This window comes from Kryptolebias marmoratus, linkage group LG18, assembly GCF_001649575.2.
Source record: "Kryptolebias marmoratus isolate JLee-2015 linkage group LG18, ASM164957v2, whole genome shotgun sequence".
In the NCBI taxonomy this organism is placed as follows: Eukaryota; Metazoa; Chordata; class Actinopteri; order Cyprinodontiformes; family Rivulidae; genus Kryptolebias; species Kryptolebias marmoratus.
Window position 1 is genome coordinate 7,976,034 of NC_051447.1, and position 19,596 is coordinate 7,995,629.

Sequence of the window (19,596 nt, forward strand, 5' to 3'; positions counted from 1 at the left end):
GCCAAAAAACGTACGGAATAGGGAAAGAATAATAGATAATAAAGAGAAACAGGAAAACAATGGTGTGAATGCTTAAAAGCATTCACACAATTAGATTAGATTAGATTAGATTAGATTAATTATTAGAAATGTATACAGCTTATGGCACTATTTGAATAAAAAAAGAGAGACCTTTAAAGCTGTTCAAAACAGGATTATGTCTGTCGGCAGAAACAACTTCTACCTTGCAGACACAAATGCAAACAAGTGAAGGTGAGGAGACAGGCTTTTAAAGGAAGTGTCAGACATGTGATGGGTCTCAAGCTGGCAAAGAGCAGTGAACAAGCAATCATGTCTCTGGAATCTGCAGAATGTTGATTTTTTTTATTTCATTTTTCCAAATGAAAGCTTTCATCAGCGGGAATCCTTTCTATAAATGTCACTTTGCAGTCATCTTTCATCGAAGCTCAAAGAGCCTGATGGAAAGCCATTTAAACTGTTACAGTGGAAATCAATGCTCAAACTCAGCTTTTATCTTATTCATCAAGCGCACGTCTTCCAGTGAAAAGCACTTCTGTGTTCCTTAATTAACGGAACCTGAGTCCCAGAAAGCAATAAAAGCATTCTCTAATTAACTACATTGTGTGAGTGTCTTTTCTCGGGAGAGAAACGGAGCGAGAAAGTGAAACCGGGAGCGAGAGGGAGACTTGCCAACACGCACGTCGCACTCCAACTCCCGACACTTATCTCTTGTTCCACCATGCAGCGGGGCATGGAAAATAGAGTTTCTCTGATGGCTGGGCTGTGCATGTTTGCTGTTGCTTCAGGTTGAAATCACTGTGTAAGTCTGGCATCAGAGCGGGATGGTGGCAAAGCAGAAAACTAAACAATAAGATACCTAATCTGAGCTTTCTGCAGCTAGATTCATGTTTATCGCCCGGCGCCAAAAGGCTAAGGTGGAAGATAATGTTTTTGCCCCCGTCTGTGTATGTCTGTTACCAAAATATCTCATGAACCACTGGACAGATTTTCATGAAACTTTCAGGAAATAATCAATGATTATATCTCTACAACTGATTACCCTTTGGGGTGAATCCAATTCAAGATGGCCATCACAACTAACTGACCTTAGAAAACCAAAAAATGGCTATAATTCAGTCAATTTTGCATATATTTAGTGAAAATGTGAATAGGTAATAGCTGAGAGTCGTTTACAACACATAATCCGAGCTTGACATCTCAGAGTATTGCATGAAATTGTGCGTGTTATTTTCAAGGTTTGAACAAAATGTCTGCAACTCCGTCATTTCTCAACATGTGAATAACTTATAAGATTCCTTCAAGGAATGCCATGCCTTTAACTTTAATCATGGATCCTCTATAATCAATTTTAAACTATTTTAGACAAATATGTTATTTTAGATAGCATAAATCTGGGTCCTTTACACCAAATTCCCAATGAAAAAGACACAATGTAAAGGTTGTGTAATGTTGAATGCAAGTTTTCTAAATCAACTGTTTTGTGTTTCTGAGCAGTAGCACAAATAGTATTCATCCCACTGACATATGACCATCGAAGAGTTTTCAATAACGGATTCAGCAGGTCGAATAGAAAAAAATGTATAATTTGCTGCCAAGTCTCAGTTTAAATGGTTTTGGAGATTTCTGTGATACAGAAGTTAGTTTAGTTTTCAGCAGAGAAAAAGCTTGCTCGATGTCAATTTTGAGCAGTGAAGAGAAGTCAAAGAGTATTAGATTCAAATAAAGTAAATGTCAACTTTCTCTAGATGATATTTTTTAAAATATGGCGTAGGTGTTCTTTAGGGACTCCATACAGACCCAGGAGGAGAAAGTATTTCAAAACAGTCTTTTTAAGGACATCATTATTGTTTAACAGACAAATCTGGAGTCATCAAGCGTTTTTGCTGGTGAACTGTTTGCAGAATCAGCATGCACACACAGAAAAGAAAGATGTGCTTGTTAAATGAAACAAAATAAGGAAGAGAGTCAACTTTTTTAATACGAGCAGCACTGAAAGCTCCTATAATATCCAATTCTGAAATGAAACACCCAGCTTTCTGCTCGGTGTTCTCACTGGAGTCCTCACTTTCATCCTGTCAGGCACCCCTCTGCCCTCCTCCCCACTGTGAGATGGGCTGGGTGGTTTGAGACATGGCTGCCCACAGTGGGAGTGTTTCTGCAGTACTTTTCCATGTCAAAGAGGACAGAGAAAAAGCTACAGTTCTGCTTTAAGACTTGTCCTCTAATTGCCATCCCCAATGCTGCAACAAAGCACTGCAGAAACAGGACTCATAACTGTGGAGATGAGACTAGTCTGAGGCAACAAAATGCTTGTTCTTTGGTGTTTGGTGTACTGAGACTACATGTTTTAAATAAATACAAGTTTGGTTTTTTTTAAGCACTTTTAAGCAAGCAGACTAGAAAGACAAATTGATAATACTCCTGAAAGTTTTTTTAAAAACCATGTGCCAAAAAAAAAACCTTATTGAAATTTTAACTTTTATCTACTCTGTAGTCATTCTAATATTTTAATTAGTCTTTATTGCATCTTTCATTTGTAAAACATTCCAATCAGGAAAAAAATATAAACTAATTGTGCTCAATTTAGCTGCAGAAAAAAAGCTTTAAATTTTCTTAGCTGTTAAAACCTTTAATTTGTTTTCAACTATTCTGTTCATCTCATTGCACATTTCCTCTTGACTTGTATAAGATATGAACAATGTTGTCTGCACACCATTCAAAATGATGACCAAACCTCTGTATAAGACACCCAGTTTGAAGAAAGAACAATAAAGACCCTTGTGGTCAATTATTGTTTTGAAAAATCATTGAAGTTGTATGTTGTAAAATCATTCCACACTAGAACAGCCTGAAAAAAATCTGACTCATCCCAAGTATTGGTGAATGTAAACTTCATTTTAACTGTATTTCTTTTAATATTTTCAAATCATCCGAAAATAATTTAGTGCAGAATATTATGTCTGTGACATTGCATTGTTCGCTGTTTGCATTTCAATGAACGGAATGAAACAAGCACAGAAAGATGTTATGCAATCAAAAGGAACCAGAAAAAGACAGAATAATTTTAAACAGCTATGGAATAAATTTTGCAGTGAGATTATTTTCCCAGCAAATATTTCCAGATATTGTGAATGAATTTGAAAGTCAGTACTGACACATTTAGGACAATGCACGATACAATAAAAAGAAATGCATATGAATGTTTATAGATGTGTCAGTAACCTGTGTGATGAGTAGTAAATGATTTACAACCCAGAAACCATTAGGTTTCCTCTGCTGCATCCTGCGGATGAATACAACCTCTATTAGACCTCTCTGCTCAGAGTGAGTCCAACAATTAAAAGGAGTTATGTTTCATTCATCCTCTTACATCTTACTGGTTATAGAGAGCACTTTAAATCAGAGAGAAAGCTTTTTATGTTCATGTAAATGTGCTTTATTGCATCTGGGTTATATCCACTTCCAGTGCACACTAATTCAGTGTGACAGGACCCTGTTGGTCAATTAACCTTGACATTATATCTTGTTATGCCAACAAGAGCAACACTCTGCTCATGGATTTTTCCTGTTGTTGTTTTTCTGTCCCCACTACATGGCTGCAGCAGTGAGAATCATCCAACAATAATTGGAACAATAATTGTACTCAAATGTCTGATTCCAAAATACAGCAAATTCAGCTAAAATGGGCCAAAAAAGGTTGGAGCATCATAGCTTTTGCAATAAGTTTTATCTAATCACATTACCTGATTTTGCACACCTGCTGAAATCCTTATCATTCTTTAAAAATAGTTACAACTATACAGCAACAAAACTGAACAAACTGCTAAAAATTCCTTTTAAAAGGAATAACGTTACAAAAAAGTCTAAGCAAAATGGATGTGACTGCCCATTTTTTACAATATGAAACTTTTTAAACTCTGAAGAGACAATGGTGGTCACTCCTGCCTGCTGCAAGAATTATTAAGCTTTTACAGAGCTCAGAGCTCCACCTTTTATATATATATATATTTTTTTTTTTACAATTTAAGTATTTAATTTCCCATTTGGGATTGAGAAGGCACAAATCAATTTGTTTTCAAAATTTTGTGTAAGTGTTGAACACAGAAATATTCCCATCCGTTTATTCTCTAATCAAATATAGTTATTGTTGATACAAAAATATTTTTTTTTTATAAAAATAACAAAATGCTAATGCATTCAATACATTTGAACTTAAACAACAGAACAAAATGTTGTTAGAACAGAAATTGTTCTACTAAAAATATGGGTCTCTAAAGGATGCTGGCTGCAAACAATCCTGACTTGGACCGATCTCGATGGTGTCTCGCAGCAAACATTTGTAATGTGAGAGCACAGAGTTGCTGCCAGCAGGCAGACAGAGACGAACACCTCAGCTGATCCCCCACCGTAATCCTCTTTAATAAACCCTGCTGTCGGCTGACTGTGAGCAGTCACAGTGTTAAATAAGTAGAGACACTTTCAAACACAAACATATCCTGTGTGTATTTTTACTTAACTCTGTCTCAGGTTAAACGGGAATGGATTTTAGACTTCTGCTTGGTTTTAGGTTTGTATTTTTCTCTGTAACCATCAGCTGTTTGACATACAGATGATGTTGATTTATTTTTAAAAAGTTCTCCTCGTCCTCTTTGCTTGACTTACTATTTGACAGCCAGGAGTTTTAAGAAACGTTTGAACATGAAATTGTGGTTTTACAACTTAATATAGATGCAAATCCTTTAAAAAGTAATATTTCTTTGGCTGACTTTTGTGACTTTGGAGAAAGAACAATCATCATCCAGTCCAAAGGTTGGTAATCTGTTCCCAGCTTCCTCACTCTAAACACCCAATTTTCCTCAGGAAGAGAAAGCATTTCACATTTTCCTGATCAGTTATTTAATGTGTGAGCACATCTCTGTAAGAGAGTTCTGTGGGGTTTGTAAGGGACTTCCATTATTTCTTTTACCAAAATGCCAATCACTTGTCTGTATTTTGTTGAGTTGGCTGTTGGAGTTGGCTCTCATGGATCAAACACCCTGGGTTCAGAGGTTAATTGTTATCAGGATTTACAGCCTTGGGTGATCAGAAACTTACAAAGAAGTTCGTTACTCTGGTTTCCTCTGAGGCAACTGCTCTGTTCAGCACTTAGGGACAGTGTGTTTTAGAGCGATTAGTCAGACTTCAGTGTGTCATTAAAGCATGTGTGAGTATGCAGACGTGGAAAGCTTGATCATTAAAATCATTGATCAGAAGGCTCTCTTCTGTTGCAGGAAGGCTCATTTCTGCGTTTTTAAAGTTGCTTTGGGTAAATGCCTCTACTTATTTTTCATATTATTTAATCATAAAACAAAAGATTTTTCACTTTACGATTTTTCATGCTTCATAATGTTTTTCTAATTCTGTGATCCAAATATATTACTTTTTTTAATAACTTAAGAATAAGCAGATAAATACATTTTTACCTGCTAATGTACAGTATATCTATGAATAAATCTCAACTTTTAGATGGAGCAAAAAAATGTTCATTTTTTGCATGTGGGAGCTATCGGTCAACAGAAATTCCCAGCTCAAAAATGTGATGGCTGACAGAAATTCAGCAGCAAGTTAGGACTGTGTGTGTGTGACAGCTTTATGCCACCACGTTCAAAGCCTGTGAAGCTTAAATTGGGTTATAAGCCTGAAAGGAGATCTTCTGCAGCTGCGGAGGAGAGGCGGTGCACAGTGTGCAGCTTTTTTAGTCACATATTCTTGCTGAATTAACTGCCCGACTTTCCCCAGACAGTATCGATATTCCACAGAGTAAACAAGTCTTTTGGGCATTCATCATCCGCTTGGCAGCACCGCAGAGCAAAGTCCCTGCTTTTGATTGAGGGGATAAGGTGACAAAAAACAGTCCCAAGTAGGACCTAGCATTGACTCCCTGCATAATAGACAGGATTTTGTTGGGATGAGCTACAAAAACTTTTTTTTTTAAACAAGGGTATGATAAAAATTAGAGAATTCAAAAGAGAAAACAAAACAAAACAATGAATTGCCTTCTGACACTGAGACGGACATCAAGGATTTGTCTGACTTGGACTAGATTTGTAAAGAATTTTGTTGACTTATTTAATGCTCCTAAGAGGACATTGTGAATAGTATTATTTCTATTTATTTATTCTCTGGAAAAAATCTATCTATCCATTGATCTATCTATTTATACAGTAAATATGAGGATTATTTGAATACAACAGCTTTATGTAGGCAATATTGCTGCATGGTAAAAGTACACATTCCTCTGTAGGAAGAAGAATTTTTCAGTTTGACTATATGCTCTATTCAATCTCTAAAATGGTGTCACTTGTGTCCTTGGTGAAGAAAGAGTTTTTCTTCCACAGGAGAATATTACCTTCACACAAGCCTGTGGATGCTTTAGGATTCTACTGACTGCAAAACCCTTGATCCTGCAAGCAGTGTTTTATTCTGAATGACAAAAAGACAACTATGTTCTCACATGCCTAATGCTGAAAAATCCTCCAGGCAAAAACACATGGATGTGCAAGTATTTTGTCAGGTTTGTGTCAAAGTGAGGAAGCTGATGTGACTGAAAGCAAAAGGGTCATCATGTCTTAAATGACACAAACCGTAACTAAACATGTCAATGTACCAGAAAACAGTCAAAGATGCTCAAAGATGCAAGAACAGGCTTCTTCTCACAGCTCATACCCAGAAAAATCCACATCCCTAAACTACTGTTTAAATCACTCTATACTGGCTCCTATATTTTTAGGAATTCGATATTGAAAAACAAACTATATATATAAATGTATTATGTGAATAGGCAAAAAGAATAAAATCCCAAATCCACCCTGATTTTTGCAGGATTTCCATTTACCATCTTAATTCTGCCATTTTTACAGGGTTTCAACTATTTTCCCTTCAAAAATGAGAGCGTACAGTTTTCTGTATGACTTCCTCTTCCTGCACTCAAGATATTATTCCTACTTGACCTTTTTTGGTACATATTTTCAATAGTCAGCCCACTTGTCTGACACAATTTTAACATTTTTGTACATGCTGGTTCTTTTCTGTCAGTTTTAAAGCCAGCATTATTCACCCTCTGCTTAAGAAAGCTAATTCAGATCTCTTATCTTTAAGTAACTATTGACCAGTCTCCAACCTGACTTTTCCATTTATGATTTTGGATGAAGTAATTGCTCCACAATTGCTATCATTTATGACTGACAACAATTTTTCTTAACAACCTTTAGTCTGATTTAAGAGCACTTCAAAGTACAGAAACCATGCTTGTTACATTTATTAATGGCCTACTGCTGTGTAGTGACAAAGGGAATGACTCAATTTTAGTTCTTCTAAATTTAAGTGCTGCTGATTACATTGTTTAAAATCACATGTCAGAATAAAGGACTCTGCTCTGAAATAATTACACTCATACCTCTGAAACAGAACCTTTGGTATCACTCTAAACACTGTCCTCAATGGCTTAGCTGAGTTGTGGTGTACCTCAGGGATCTGTCCTTGGCCTCCTTCTTTTCTCCATTAACATGCTTCTGCTAGGCCAGTTTATTCATCATTTCTATGCAGATGATGCTCTACTGTTTATGTTGATAAAACCTACATATTTCAGCAGCCGTTACAATCTTAAGGTTTGTCTTCTTGAAATCAAATTCCAAAAAGTCAAGAATTTTTTTTCAAATTCAACAATAATATATTATATATTTTTTTAGTCTTGTCTAGGATTCAATCAAATTATATCACCCAGGCTGCAAGAAATACAGGAGTAATATTTGATTTTAACCTCAACTTTGATGCTCAAGTCAAAAAAGGTTTTGACTGTTTTAATCTGACTTCAAAAATTCAGGTCATTTCTTTAAATTACTGAGCTAAAACAAGTTATAAAAACTTTTGAACTTTTGACTACTATAGTGCAAATAATGAAGGGTACAGACAGATTCAAGTTTAAATTTACTGCAAAAACTTGAAATGTTAAAAGATGTTTTAAACATAATCACAAGGGTAAAAAAAGCCATATTGCAACAATTCAGTGACCAAAAAAAAAAAAAAAAAAGTTCACAAAGTTGACTCAAAAGCACCAAAACAAAAGATTAAAATCTAATTTATTTCAACACTTGATGTTCTGACATCTTCATCAAAAGTCAAGGCTGATCTTGGTTGTTTCTGCATCACCAACAACAGTTAACGCACAGCCACTGCTGAGTCACTCGTGAGTCATGGCTACAACTCGGATCACGATGAATGACTGCTGTTGTTGGATTCACGTTAAATGGAGAGTAGCGCAAGAAACACTGAATGTATTTGCACAGCTACCAAAAAGCTGTGTCAGTGACTCATGGTTCATTTTTTAATAATTAATATACTTGTTTTTGACTGTCACAGATTATAATGACATGAAAAGATCTGGTCACCTTCAAGAGCAAGATATTTAGATATTTAGAGCACATTGGCCTTCATGATCATTTGTTTGTGGACAAACCACAAACGTTAGGAACAATAAGACTCCTACCCTATTTAATGTCTGACCAAATGTCAACAATCACATATTCCTTGATGAGGTACTAATATATTGCTTAGTGATCTGTCTGAAATGAGTTTATGACACAAGTGATAAAAAGAAGTTTAGTGCAACCTGCTAATCCTTTTTTCAACATGTTTGCTCTTTACTGAATTACTGGAGGATTTCTGAAATGATTTTGTATTACAAATGAAGATTATCTGGGGAAAGGTTTGGGTATTGCCAGTAAAACATTTTGCTTCTGTAAATAATTAATTAGGCACAAAATGAGGCAAATCTCATTATCTAAATACACCTCACAATCAGAATTAGTCTACCTGACGAGGGGCAAACTAAAGGTTTTGCAGCAGATCTACCCATTTTAAACCTTGAATTTTGCAGGAAGAGGAGAGTTTACAAACCTACATAGTTACAAGTTTAACTACCTGGCAAAGGTGGGTGCATGTGTGTTGTGTGTGTGCGCAATGGGGGCAGGGGAGATTTTGCAGTAATATTGGCAAAGTAATGAATGTATATTTACATTTATGTGAAGAAAAAAGCAGCAGCTTTAGTCATTTATACTAAAAACTTCAAAAACTTATGAGTCATTATTTATTTTGCTGTTGATCAATTAAAAGACTAAACTCTTAATCTGTCCCAATGTCAGAGTGAAGGAAACAAAAACAAAACAAAACACTCACATGGAATTTTGTTCAGCTCATTCATGAACTTGTTCTTCAGCTTGGAAAAGGCTTCGTCTTTCTCACCCGTGCCTGGTCCAGCCATGCTCGTAGTGTTGGAGCCAGCCGTGGAGGAGAAGGCGGAGGTGGGTGCGGGGGCCGCCGCCAGCGCTTCCCTTCGACTCTCACTCATTGTGGCGATGCTGGGCAGCCAGGCAGTCGCTGGACAAGTAGAAAAAGATACAGGTGAAACAGACGGCGTTAGATTTATTTGTGTGTTTTCCGCCTCTGTGACAGATGCATGTCAGGGGCAGAGCGCTTGCCTCGTCTGATGACTGAGTTGACGAGGAGCGTGTGAGCAGCTGCTGGCTCAGCTTGAGTAAACATCAGCTGAGGTCCAGAGTGAATTGGCCAGCACTCTGAATTCAAAACAAAGCTGCTCACTCACTGCCTAAACTCAATATTAACATCACAGAACAGTAATAAAGTGATTATTTATTACTGCCATACAACATGAGCATGAACTGCCATGCACCTCAGGTCTGGCCTAATTGTGCTTTCACAAGTCAAGTACAAGGACATCAGATACCGTAATGTTGCAGGGCACCAGACAAAGCCCTTTGTACACACCAGGTGTATTTACATTCAGGTCTGGCTGCAAAGGAAACAATGTGACCCTTAGCTTAACCACTGTGTGTGTGTGTGTTTTCATTTGAGTGCGTGAGAGTCGTCACGCAGTGCTCTGCCGTGCATGTTTTGTGTTTTATAGCCATATCTATGTTAATCACTCCACTCATTGCGGAACATGAAGTTTCCATATGATCTCAACACACCTCCAGGGCAATAACAGATGGTTTAATACAACAGCACTAAAGGCTCTGCAGCTCATAACTGTAACCTTCAGCTGATGCCTCCCTGAATAATTCTGGACTGCAAACTATTACTTTTTTTCTTTAAATAAACTATGTTCAAACCAAAACGGGAATCAGCTGAGTTTAGGATGTCAGTGCTTCAGCCAATCTGAGTACTTGCTCGCAGAATTTGTTCATGCCTGAATGAGGATGAGCACCGAGATGAAGTGCCGCTGAAAACGCTGCAGCTGTTTAGCTCAGAAAGATAAGAGAACCTTCATTCACACAATTATAACTAGATTTATACATCTACAAAACTCTGCACTGAAAAATTAACCCATGAAATGATAAAACATTAAGAAAAGAATGAAATGCTGCACCAGTAGGTGTTATGCAAAGTTAAAAAAAAAGTGGCCTGAAGCTAATGACATTAGCTTTAATAAGCTAAGAAGTAATCAGCAGCAGTATAATCCATTGTTGTAAAGTTAGTTTTAAAGAGGTTGTTTAGCGCTTGGAGCAGTAACAAATGGCAGAAGTGTTAACTGTTGAAATAGTCGCTACATGTTTGTGCCTATGTAGCTACACTCAAACTGTCAATTATGCATCAAAACTAATGTATTTTCTTTAAAGGTCAAATGTTTAATATGTCTAAATGGAACAGAACAGTTGCTGCAGCACCACAAACACTAACTGCAGATAGTAACTTTTTATTGTGTACTTTTGGTGTGCAGGTTGTAATTTGCTTTGTCACCATAGCAATTCAAGAGGATAATGGCCTGCTAAAGAAAACCAGTACACAGTGAAGATTGATGGCCTAATTTTCCTTCTCTGCCACAGTCTGTGCTCACTAAACTCATATTTTCCCCATTTATTTCATTGTTACATATAAAACCATGACACTGGCCGTGATTCAAAGACAGCTAAACGCTCTGTTGTTCTGTTATTTGAAAATCTAAATCTAACCTCTAGAATTGACACAAATTATATTTATTTCTAAACCCAAACAGCTGAGAACAACATGTTACTGCTTTTATTTCTAAAACAAAGAAAAAACATGAAAAAGGAAACTTCAGGAGCTGAAGTCATATTTATGTTTCTTAAAATGAACAAAATTAGGCTTGAAAAGGCAGTGAGACACTTTTGGTCTAAAATACTTAAGATACAGAACTTCAATTTAATTTTTAAAACAACAGCATTGACATTTTTTAACTTCAACTTCAACATATAATTGTTACATAGGACTTTTCCTCATTGTTGCAAACTAAACAAAGTTGTAGACATGTTACTTCTTTTACTGAACAACCTTCTGGACCAAGTATAATTATTTGACATTGAAAAATAATTATAATAATTATTTTACATTTACCCCTAAAACTGAACCCTACCACCCTTTTGGAGGAGTCTCACTGGATGGGTTGTTATTAGTTAATAATCTTAGGTGATGATTGGAGGCTTCCTCTTTACCACAACAAAACAGTACAGTGTCTGCATTCATGCAGATGCGGGTCCATTTTACCTATCAATATGTTTATGTCTGCCAACTTGTGAACAAGACCTGAAGATACCAAACATGTTAACTTGAGGCTGCAGCTCACTTGCAGCAAAGGTTAACAATTGTGGAAAAGCCACAGACACTATAGAAAACAACAGTGTTTGTGGCGTGTCTTGTGTTAGATTAGAATTTCTCATTGCTTTATGTGAACCACAAACATGTCCTTACTCTGAGCCTGAAACAACACTTTGATCGCCAGTTCTGCTTTATTTATCAAGAACGTTTCAAGTCCCCTGTTCTTACACTCAGTTACCCTCCTCTGCTGGCTCACAGTTGCTCTAAAATAAATTCTCAGTCGCTTTAGTGTCTTTATTTAAATTAGCATTTTAAAAGTCTGTATGTAGTTTTTTTCTGCTCTGTGAATAAATTACCATAAACAGTGATATCCAAGTTGGTGAAAATAAACTTCAACCTTATCTTAACTAGAAATAGGATTATTGTTTAAATTTGTTCGATCTTACTGTTCAACAGCGTGTTGATGAAAAGACATGTCTTTAAACTTTGTCCAGTTTTGACCTATTTGTTATTCAATGTTATTTCCATTTGCACAACCATGTTCTCTGATGGCTGGAGCAAATGTTTAGAGATCCTTCGTGTTTAAGCTAACAGCAGATCAATTTAGATAATTTCCTCATGAGACTGTAAAAACCTGGGGAATTCTTTTGGACTTTATTTTGAAATGGCTGTGTGGTAACTGTCCTTGGAAAGATTTTTCATTTCTCTTTTATTCTCCTGCTACAACTAAGTTTTTGATTAAGTAATTTCTTATCATAGACCATTATTGAGCTGTAAATTAGTGTATTTGATGTAGAGCATAAACAATTGCTGAGAGCTAGATATGGGGGCAGAGATTTACGGTTAATGAGAGGAGAAATATGCTCACTGGCTCTGCTGTAAGAAAAAAAAAAAGTCTGTAAACTTAATCATCTATGTAAGTCATAAGACCAAAAAGTAAAGACTGCCAAAATATTCTTTTGAACAGAGGATTATGAATTCTTTGCTGTATTTGCTCAGTCACATCTTATCCTGATTCAAATCTGATGTTTTGTTTGATCACATATTTAGTTTTTTTGAATTAAAAGCTGACAAATCTCATTGTTCTGTTGGCATTCGTTTTTTGCAGTTCTTACTTGGATTTCTGTTGCAGGATATGTGTGCAGTTTAATATCTGTTATCAGTTATGTTGGTGAACGTGATCACTTTGCAAACAAATGAATCCATTTTTAATTTGATCCAACAAACATAATTTATATGTGCAAACCTAATCAGTTACATTGAAATGTGTGTTTAAATCTACCAGGTTTCAACAAAGTCTGGCTTGACACTAAATGTGAGTACAAGGAAATATGGTGCCAGCACGAGGTGGTGATCACAATCACTGCGACTGCTTCTCAACTCCGAGAAAGCTTCAAACCACCCCGCTCTCCAGCTGTGATTCTAACACTAGGCTGACACTTCTTTAACAGCATCTTTCACCATAATCAACAGATTTATTTTTTTTAAGATATGTCGTGCTGAAGTGCAAAGAATGTTAAAAAAAACAAGGTGCCAAATAAAACATAACCTGTGATCAAAGAAAAAGATGGTCCAACAAAGGCATTCCAATTTCAGGTAAATTATGGCAATGAGTTTCAAGCAGCCATCGGTTACCTTGGGGCCACTCAACCTCCCTCATGGTTACACAAACACCTACGCATGTCCATGTTAGTTCAGCCTCCCTTTGGTCTCCCTTTGAATTGTTGCAAGGTTAGTGTGGGGGCTGATCCATTGAGAGGCTCGCTTGGCAGTGACAGAGATACTTTAACACAAGCGAGGACTTTCAGGGAGCACAATGACGCACTGGAAAGTGCACGTGGGAGGCTTCTTCTATACAGAAAAAAAATGAATTGATCATCCTCTTGTGTGATGCGTGTAAACATGAAGAGGGATGGAGTGAGTTATTTCTAAGTAAGCCTATTCCTGATGTAAGAGACTAATTAAAATATCTACTATACATATTCATGTGTGCATAATGTCTTTTGAGAAGACAAACTAGATTTGTCAATTAGTAAGTGCAAATTTTTATGTAAACTCAATTCTTCCAGTGAATTATAGACCTTTCAAATGTACAGAGTGAATCATGCATCTGTGTTTAAAGATGATACAAGCTTTTGTATCAGGTAATTTTCTTTGTCTTTCAAAACTGATGCTTCTCCTTAAAAATAACTGAATACAGGCAGTGTGTGTGGAAGACCGCCCACGGTGTTTGTTATGCCTCTCACACAAGACCTCATATTACCGACAAAAAAATGGAACAATAATTTAGCTCATATTTGTGCCTTAATGACTGCTTGCTCGGTCAAGCAGACAATGCCAGCTTCCATGTTATCTTCATTGTCTGAAACAGCCGACAGCAGGCAGTCCACTTGAAACCCAGGGTCATTTACTGCTGGAGTGGATTGAGGCTTATTTTTCTTCACGGGACACCAGAGTGTTGACCTTTTCCCATCTTGTGCGGCTGCCATCACAGGGTAATCATACTGTACATCCACTGCATCACAAACTTAATAACTGGTCTGTCACAATTAGATCCCACTTGGAAGCAGCATTTAAATAATGTTTTGCACAGAATGGTTATGCTTTTCTTGTAAAGCCACACCAGAACGTGTCCTTTCCACTTGGGTTGTCGTTTCACTCGTATCACTCAGTAAGTGAGTCAAGCTGAAAGAGCTAAATGCAAATCCAGGAGCATCAGTTGATCTAACCTTATTCTTGACAGTCGCTGTCATTTTGGTTTTGCTTCCCTGCAGGATGCAGTGCACTGCTGGTTTCAGTTTCTTTTTTAGGTTTTGCTCCAGCCACCTCTTTGGAGGTGTGCTGCTCATGTGTAAAACCCCAACCCAATTAAAGGGCCGCCAGATGGCCCAGCAGGTCCCTAACCACAGTTGTGGTGCTGGCATGCAGCTCCCTGTACCATCACCTCCCCCCTCTCCTTTTCAAACTGGGTCAGCTCGCTTGTTCTCCACCTCCCCCTCTATCATTCGTTCCATCTCCTCCATCATCCTTTCGTGTTTCTTTTTCTCCCCCCACATCTCCCTAGTATCTTGTACCAACAGATTCCAGTCTACCCCGCCTGGATTATAATGCAGTTAACATCATCATTTTGATAACGGAGCAGATAATAGAATGAATCAGGGCAAACAATGTGATTAAAATACAATTTATGAGTTGAGATCTGGACAGCCTGTTGGGATCATGTTTCTGCTACCCCCAGGGTTCAGTTTTGGCAGTTTCTCAGGCTGGATGGAGTTTCACCTCAGGAAAAAAAGCTGCCAAAAATCAGACAAAACCCATGTCTAATGTGTATTTTTCCTATTGCATTTGATTTGCTACACTGAACACAAATTACTACGCTTCAGTAAGGAAAGAAAGACACACATGCAGCTTTATTTTTCCTTTATATCACTAGTTTTTTGTTACATTACTATTCCTTATCATGTCACCCAACAATTAATCAATAAAACCCATCTCATCAAGTAGTATTCTTTGAACTGCCTGCCTCTTTTACTTGTCAAAATGTCTTTCAAAATCTGTTAGTGCTTAAAGTACACGCTTGGGATTAATCCTAACTACCAGAACACCCAATTGCAGTTCAATATCTGTAAAAATGACTGCGTTATAGATATTTTTATGTTTGCTAAGGTTGAGTAGCTGTGGAAACCATCTTAAATCAGACTCACTTTAAAAGCTAATCAGTTGTAAATGTACATCCACTGAATATTTGTCTAGTTTATCATGAGGCACTGTGCCAACAGACAAAGAAACACACACACACACATACACAGACGTAGGTCAACATAATCGCCTACCTTTCATGGCAGCAGGCTGTAACTATACAAAATCAGATGTTTAAAGTTCTTTACAGTAATTACAGCTATAAACATCTTCAAAAATGCACCCATTGTACTGTCTGAATTATTTATAAAAATACAGAATACCTGTATTATCTGCTATATAGAAAACAATAATATAAAACTACTTCTATTCCAAACACTGTACTGTAAACTGACTAAAAAATAACTTTGTCTTAGTGGAACTGTCAAATTTAAGTCTAAAGCTTCCATTAAAGATCTCTAAAATGTTGAAATTTATTACCAAAAAGTAATTCACAGGGAGTTCTGTTTTTTGTATTAAACAGCTGGAGGCAACAAACGTTGTGAGGATACTTAGATGGACTTAAAAGTTTCTGCAGAGCAGTGATCAATAACCTAGATTAAGTGCATTATTTGAGTAAATAAACAACTAAAGCAGAGTCTCAGCCAGACAACAGACGTGCCGCAAACAAAATGATGCCTTTAATTTGAATCCAGAATCATTAGCTGAAATTTCTTTTATAACAATTAAACATTAATGAAGTCATATTATGCGTATCGGAACTTAAGTGGGAGAGTGTTGATTATTTATCTGTAAACTGGTAGTCGGAGGTTTTAAACCAGACTTGATTACATTTCAGAGCAAGGGAATTCCTGTTGTTTTAACTAATCCTCTGAAAGACACTCAGACCCCGCTTTGCAGAGCTGATAAACTAATAATCATTACAAGGACACTTACTTCAATCCAAGGGGGGTGCTAATAGTTTAATGACAATGAATGACAAATTAAAAAAACTTCAGCAAATGAAACTTAATGTTGCATGCATAATAAAGGACTGCATAAAACTATTAACACATTTATGCAGAACTAGGGAGATATACAGTAGATTAAAAAAAATAAAATAAAAATCAGTCTAATTTCATTATTCAAGGCTAAAAGAAACTGAAGATTTTTACTTTGACCAAAGTATTAAATGAAGAAATATCATCAGCTCTATCATCTCTTGTGAAGGATTATGTAGGGAACTTGAAAGGGCTTGAACACTTTTCAGCACAAAATAAGACAAAATGTGCAATTAAATTCAACAAATTACACATTTAAAATCATTTACTGAGCTTAAATCAGCATTTTAGGGAAAATAACATAACATGGATTGTAAAATGATGGAGCTGTCACTGCTGCTCCATGACAAGAAGAAAACCTCAATTTTATGGAGAGGCAGCAACACATGTCAAATATCAAACCAGTTTAGCTGATAAACTACCGTGAACTTCAAGGATCAAACTCCAAAAACACTGCTGCACTGATGTTTGCAAGTACAAATCCTACCAGCCCTCTTTAACGTAATAAAAGTGGAAAAGATAAAGAAGTGGCACATTAATTACAGACTGTCAGTCATGTGTCCACAAAAATCTGCAAGGCACTCATTTGTTAAAAGGCCAGAACCTCAAAGAAGTGTAGTCACACAGGCATACACAAGAGTAGAAGTGTTTTATATATATAATGTGTCACATAAATGACTGTCAGGTGAACTGCCTGCAGCGAGCAGAGATAAGAGGAGGATGAGAAGCCCCCCGGCCACTTCTCCTTGTCCAGTGAAGCTTCTTAACTCACCTGAAGCCAATCTCAGGAGGTAATAGAACTGCAAAAAGTTATTAACCCTGCTTTCCAGCAAGGGCAGAACAGCTCTATTAAGTTAAAGCACAAAGATTCCTCCATTTTCAATTATTACTTCCAAAGCGCTAAGGAAAGTTCGAAAAATCTGCCTTGTCTGCCAGAAAGAAGGACTCCAGAGTCTCAGATCTGAACAGCTCTTATCAGCTCCTCTTGTTCCTCATGCTGCGGAGGTCTGACACTTTGCCTGACTTGTTGCAGGATGTGTTCAGTCTATTTGTATGACACGCACTGCAAGGAGGAGCACACTCTTGAAGATAGGGGGCGCATCAATAAGAAGCAGGGGACTAAAACGTAACGTAGCGTGCCATGAGACCAACGTGGATCTTGGGTTTAGATCCTGATGTCAACAATTTACAGTGGATTAACTCAACACCTCAACTTTGAAAAAGTTCACAACCCAAAAGTCTCAGAACACAAATCTTACATTGTTTTATCAATGATAAATCTTCTGAACTGATTTGTCTGAAGATCTTCTGGGGATTTTTTTTTCTTTTTTTTACTGGCTCAATGAATCTCAACCCTCACATTTAGCAAACAGGAATCAAGTAACTGTTCTTTTATCTAATTGACAGCAGGATCTTTAAAACCCACCTCCTGCCTTTGGGTGACCATCACCTTTGGTTGCGTGCTTTGTTCGCTGTGAGGCTAGAGGGTGGGGAGCACAGAGCTGGGTGAGGGTCAGGGCTAATACAGCAGCGCCTGGGGAGTTATGTCTGCTGGAATCAGTATGATGTAGGAGGCAAGGCCAGGGGCCAGGGTGCAAACACTGCTAGGTGAGTCATACAGATGAAGGGAGGCTATTTGTGCAACTACATCCAGGGTCGCCCTGCAGGGAAAGCTGCCTGGCAGCCACCGACGGCGTGACAAACTGGAAGAGACAATGATTTAGTGTCAAGGGTTTTATGTTAAGGAGGAAAACTTAACCTGGAAACATGAAGGACTCCAAAGAGTTTGAGACTCTTGGTACGACGAGTCCTTTAAGAAGTAGCAATAAAAGAGACTGAACCAAGAGCCCGATGTATTTGTGCTTTTAGATAAAGCTCCCTAACATTATTACAACCAAACTAAATATCATCTTTATTTTTATTCATGCCATTGAAAAAAACTAAAATAGATTTCTGAATAAGTGGTAATTCTTTACATATGTAGATTAGCATAGGCTATGGCATTTTAATATTACTGGATTATAAAAGTAACAATTAATGAGTGACTTCTTGTCAGTTTGGCTCACTGTGATGCTTTATTAGTGTCTGTCATTGAGATATTGATTGGCCCACTTGATGCGGTTAGCTGTCAAGCAGCCAACACTAACCATAATTCTTCTCATTACTAGAAAAGACAGGAAACAGTGCTTTTTTAAAAGTAACCTAATTGCTGTTTATGTTCAAGGCAAGTCTGCCAATAAATCATTCACAGCCCTCATTAAACTGAATTTCTTTCAGAATAAAAACCACAGGGCAGCAACAGAAAGTTGTACACCAGGTAGTCTTAATTTTCGATTGTATCCAAAGGTGAAAAAGTCTGTTTCTTCCTTCCCCTTCCTTCAGAAATCTTGGAGCAGAGTTCTGTGTAAAGTATATGAACAAACAAAATCTTACCAGTTGTAAATAACTCTTTGAAAGACCTCAGTTCAAAGACACTGAGTTTCATTCTGACTGGATCGAAAAGCTAACGACTAGTCTGAACAGAAATAACTTCAATCTCAAAACTTTCATAGCAGTTCATGTCAAAAGTAGTTTATAACCTTTTACAACACAGTCGGTTTTAAAATACATGTATGCTTTGGGAGAAATATGATATTTCAGCTAGAAGCATCCCAAGCTGCACAGAAAAAAAACATATTTTAGAATGGCAATTAACTTTAGCTCAGACACCACTCAGACAAGACATTAGCTTGACAATTGGGTCAGAAATAAACTGTTTTTCACCAAATTGAGTTAAGTCAAAAGTTATCTACAAACAAGTAAGATATTAATTATTCCTACCCTGTCCACATAACCTCAGATCTGAACTACTGTTCTAAGAGCTTGAGCTCAAAGAAGGAATGACTTATAACAAATGGCCTTCAGGTTTGACTTTATTTAGCTCCCGCCCTACAGCTTTATTTTTTCTTCCCGCCCACACTTTCACACCTCCCTCTGTTACACCCTGCCGTCTGCAGGGCTCAGCCACAGATATCACAACTGACATAGTTTATCAAGGCAGAACATTTACAGAGGAGTTACATAAAAGTGGGACTTTGCCAAAAAGCAACAGAAGTCACTATATTTTAAAATATTCATTTTGTTTGTAGGGCTGATGTACAGAGGAAGTAACTTGTTCTTCCTTGTTTGTTTTTCTTTTTTGTTTCCATTAATGTTTTTTGGAAGAACAGTGTAAACGGGGCCTTAGTATGTGTCGGTTTTGTCTTTCTTCCTTTTCTGCATTAAAAAAGCATATTCTCAGAGCTGT

At 37.1% G+C, this 19,596-nt stretch overlaps 1 protein-coding gene across 9 annotated transcripts in view; it reads right to left on the reverse strand.

The window, feature by feature from the left end:
• Nucleotides 1–19,596, reverse strand: part of syt1a (synaptotagmin Ia) — a 197,794-nt gene that overhangs the window by 54,688 nt on the left and 123,510 nt on the right. For 8 of the 9 annotated variants that reach the window (XM_037981203.1, XM_025004918.2, XM_025004917.2 and 5 more), the window contains one exon: nucleotides 9,235–9,435. In XM_037981203.1, coding sequence (XP_037837131.1) covers nucleotides 9,235–9,406 — 172 coding nt within the window. In that variant the 5' untranslated portion in view covers nucleotides 9,407–9,435. The remainder of the gene's footprint in view (nucleotides 1–9,234; nucleotides 9,436–19,596) is intronic. The other variant, XM_017411559.3, reaches the window with a different exon arrangement.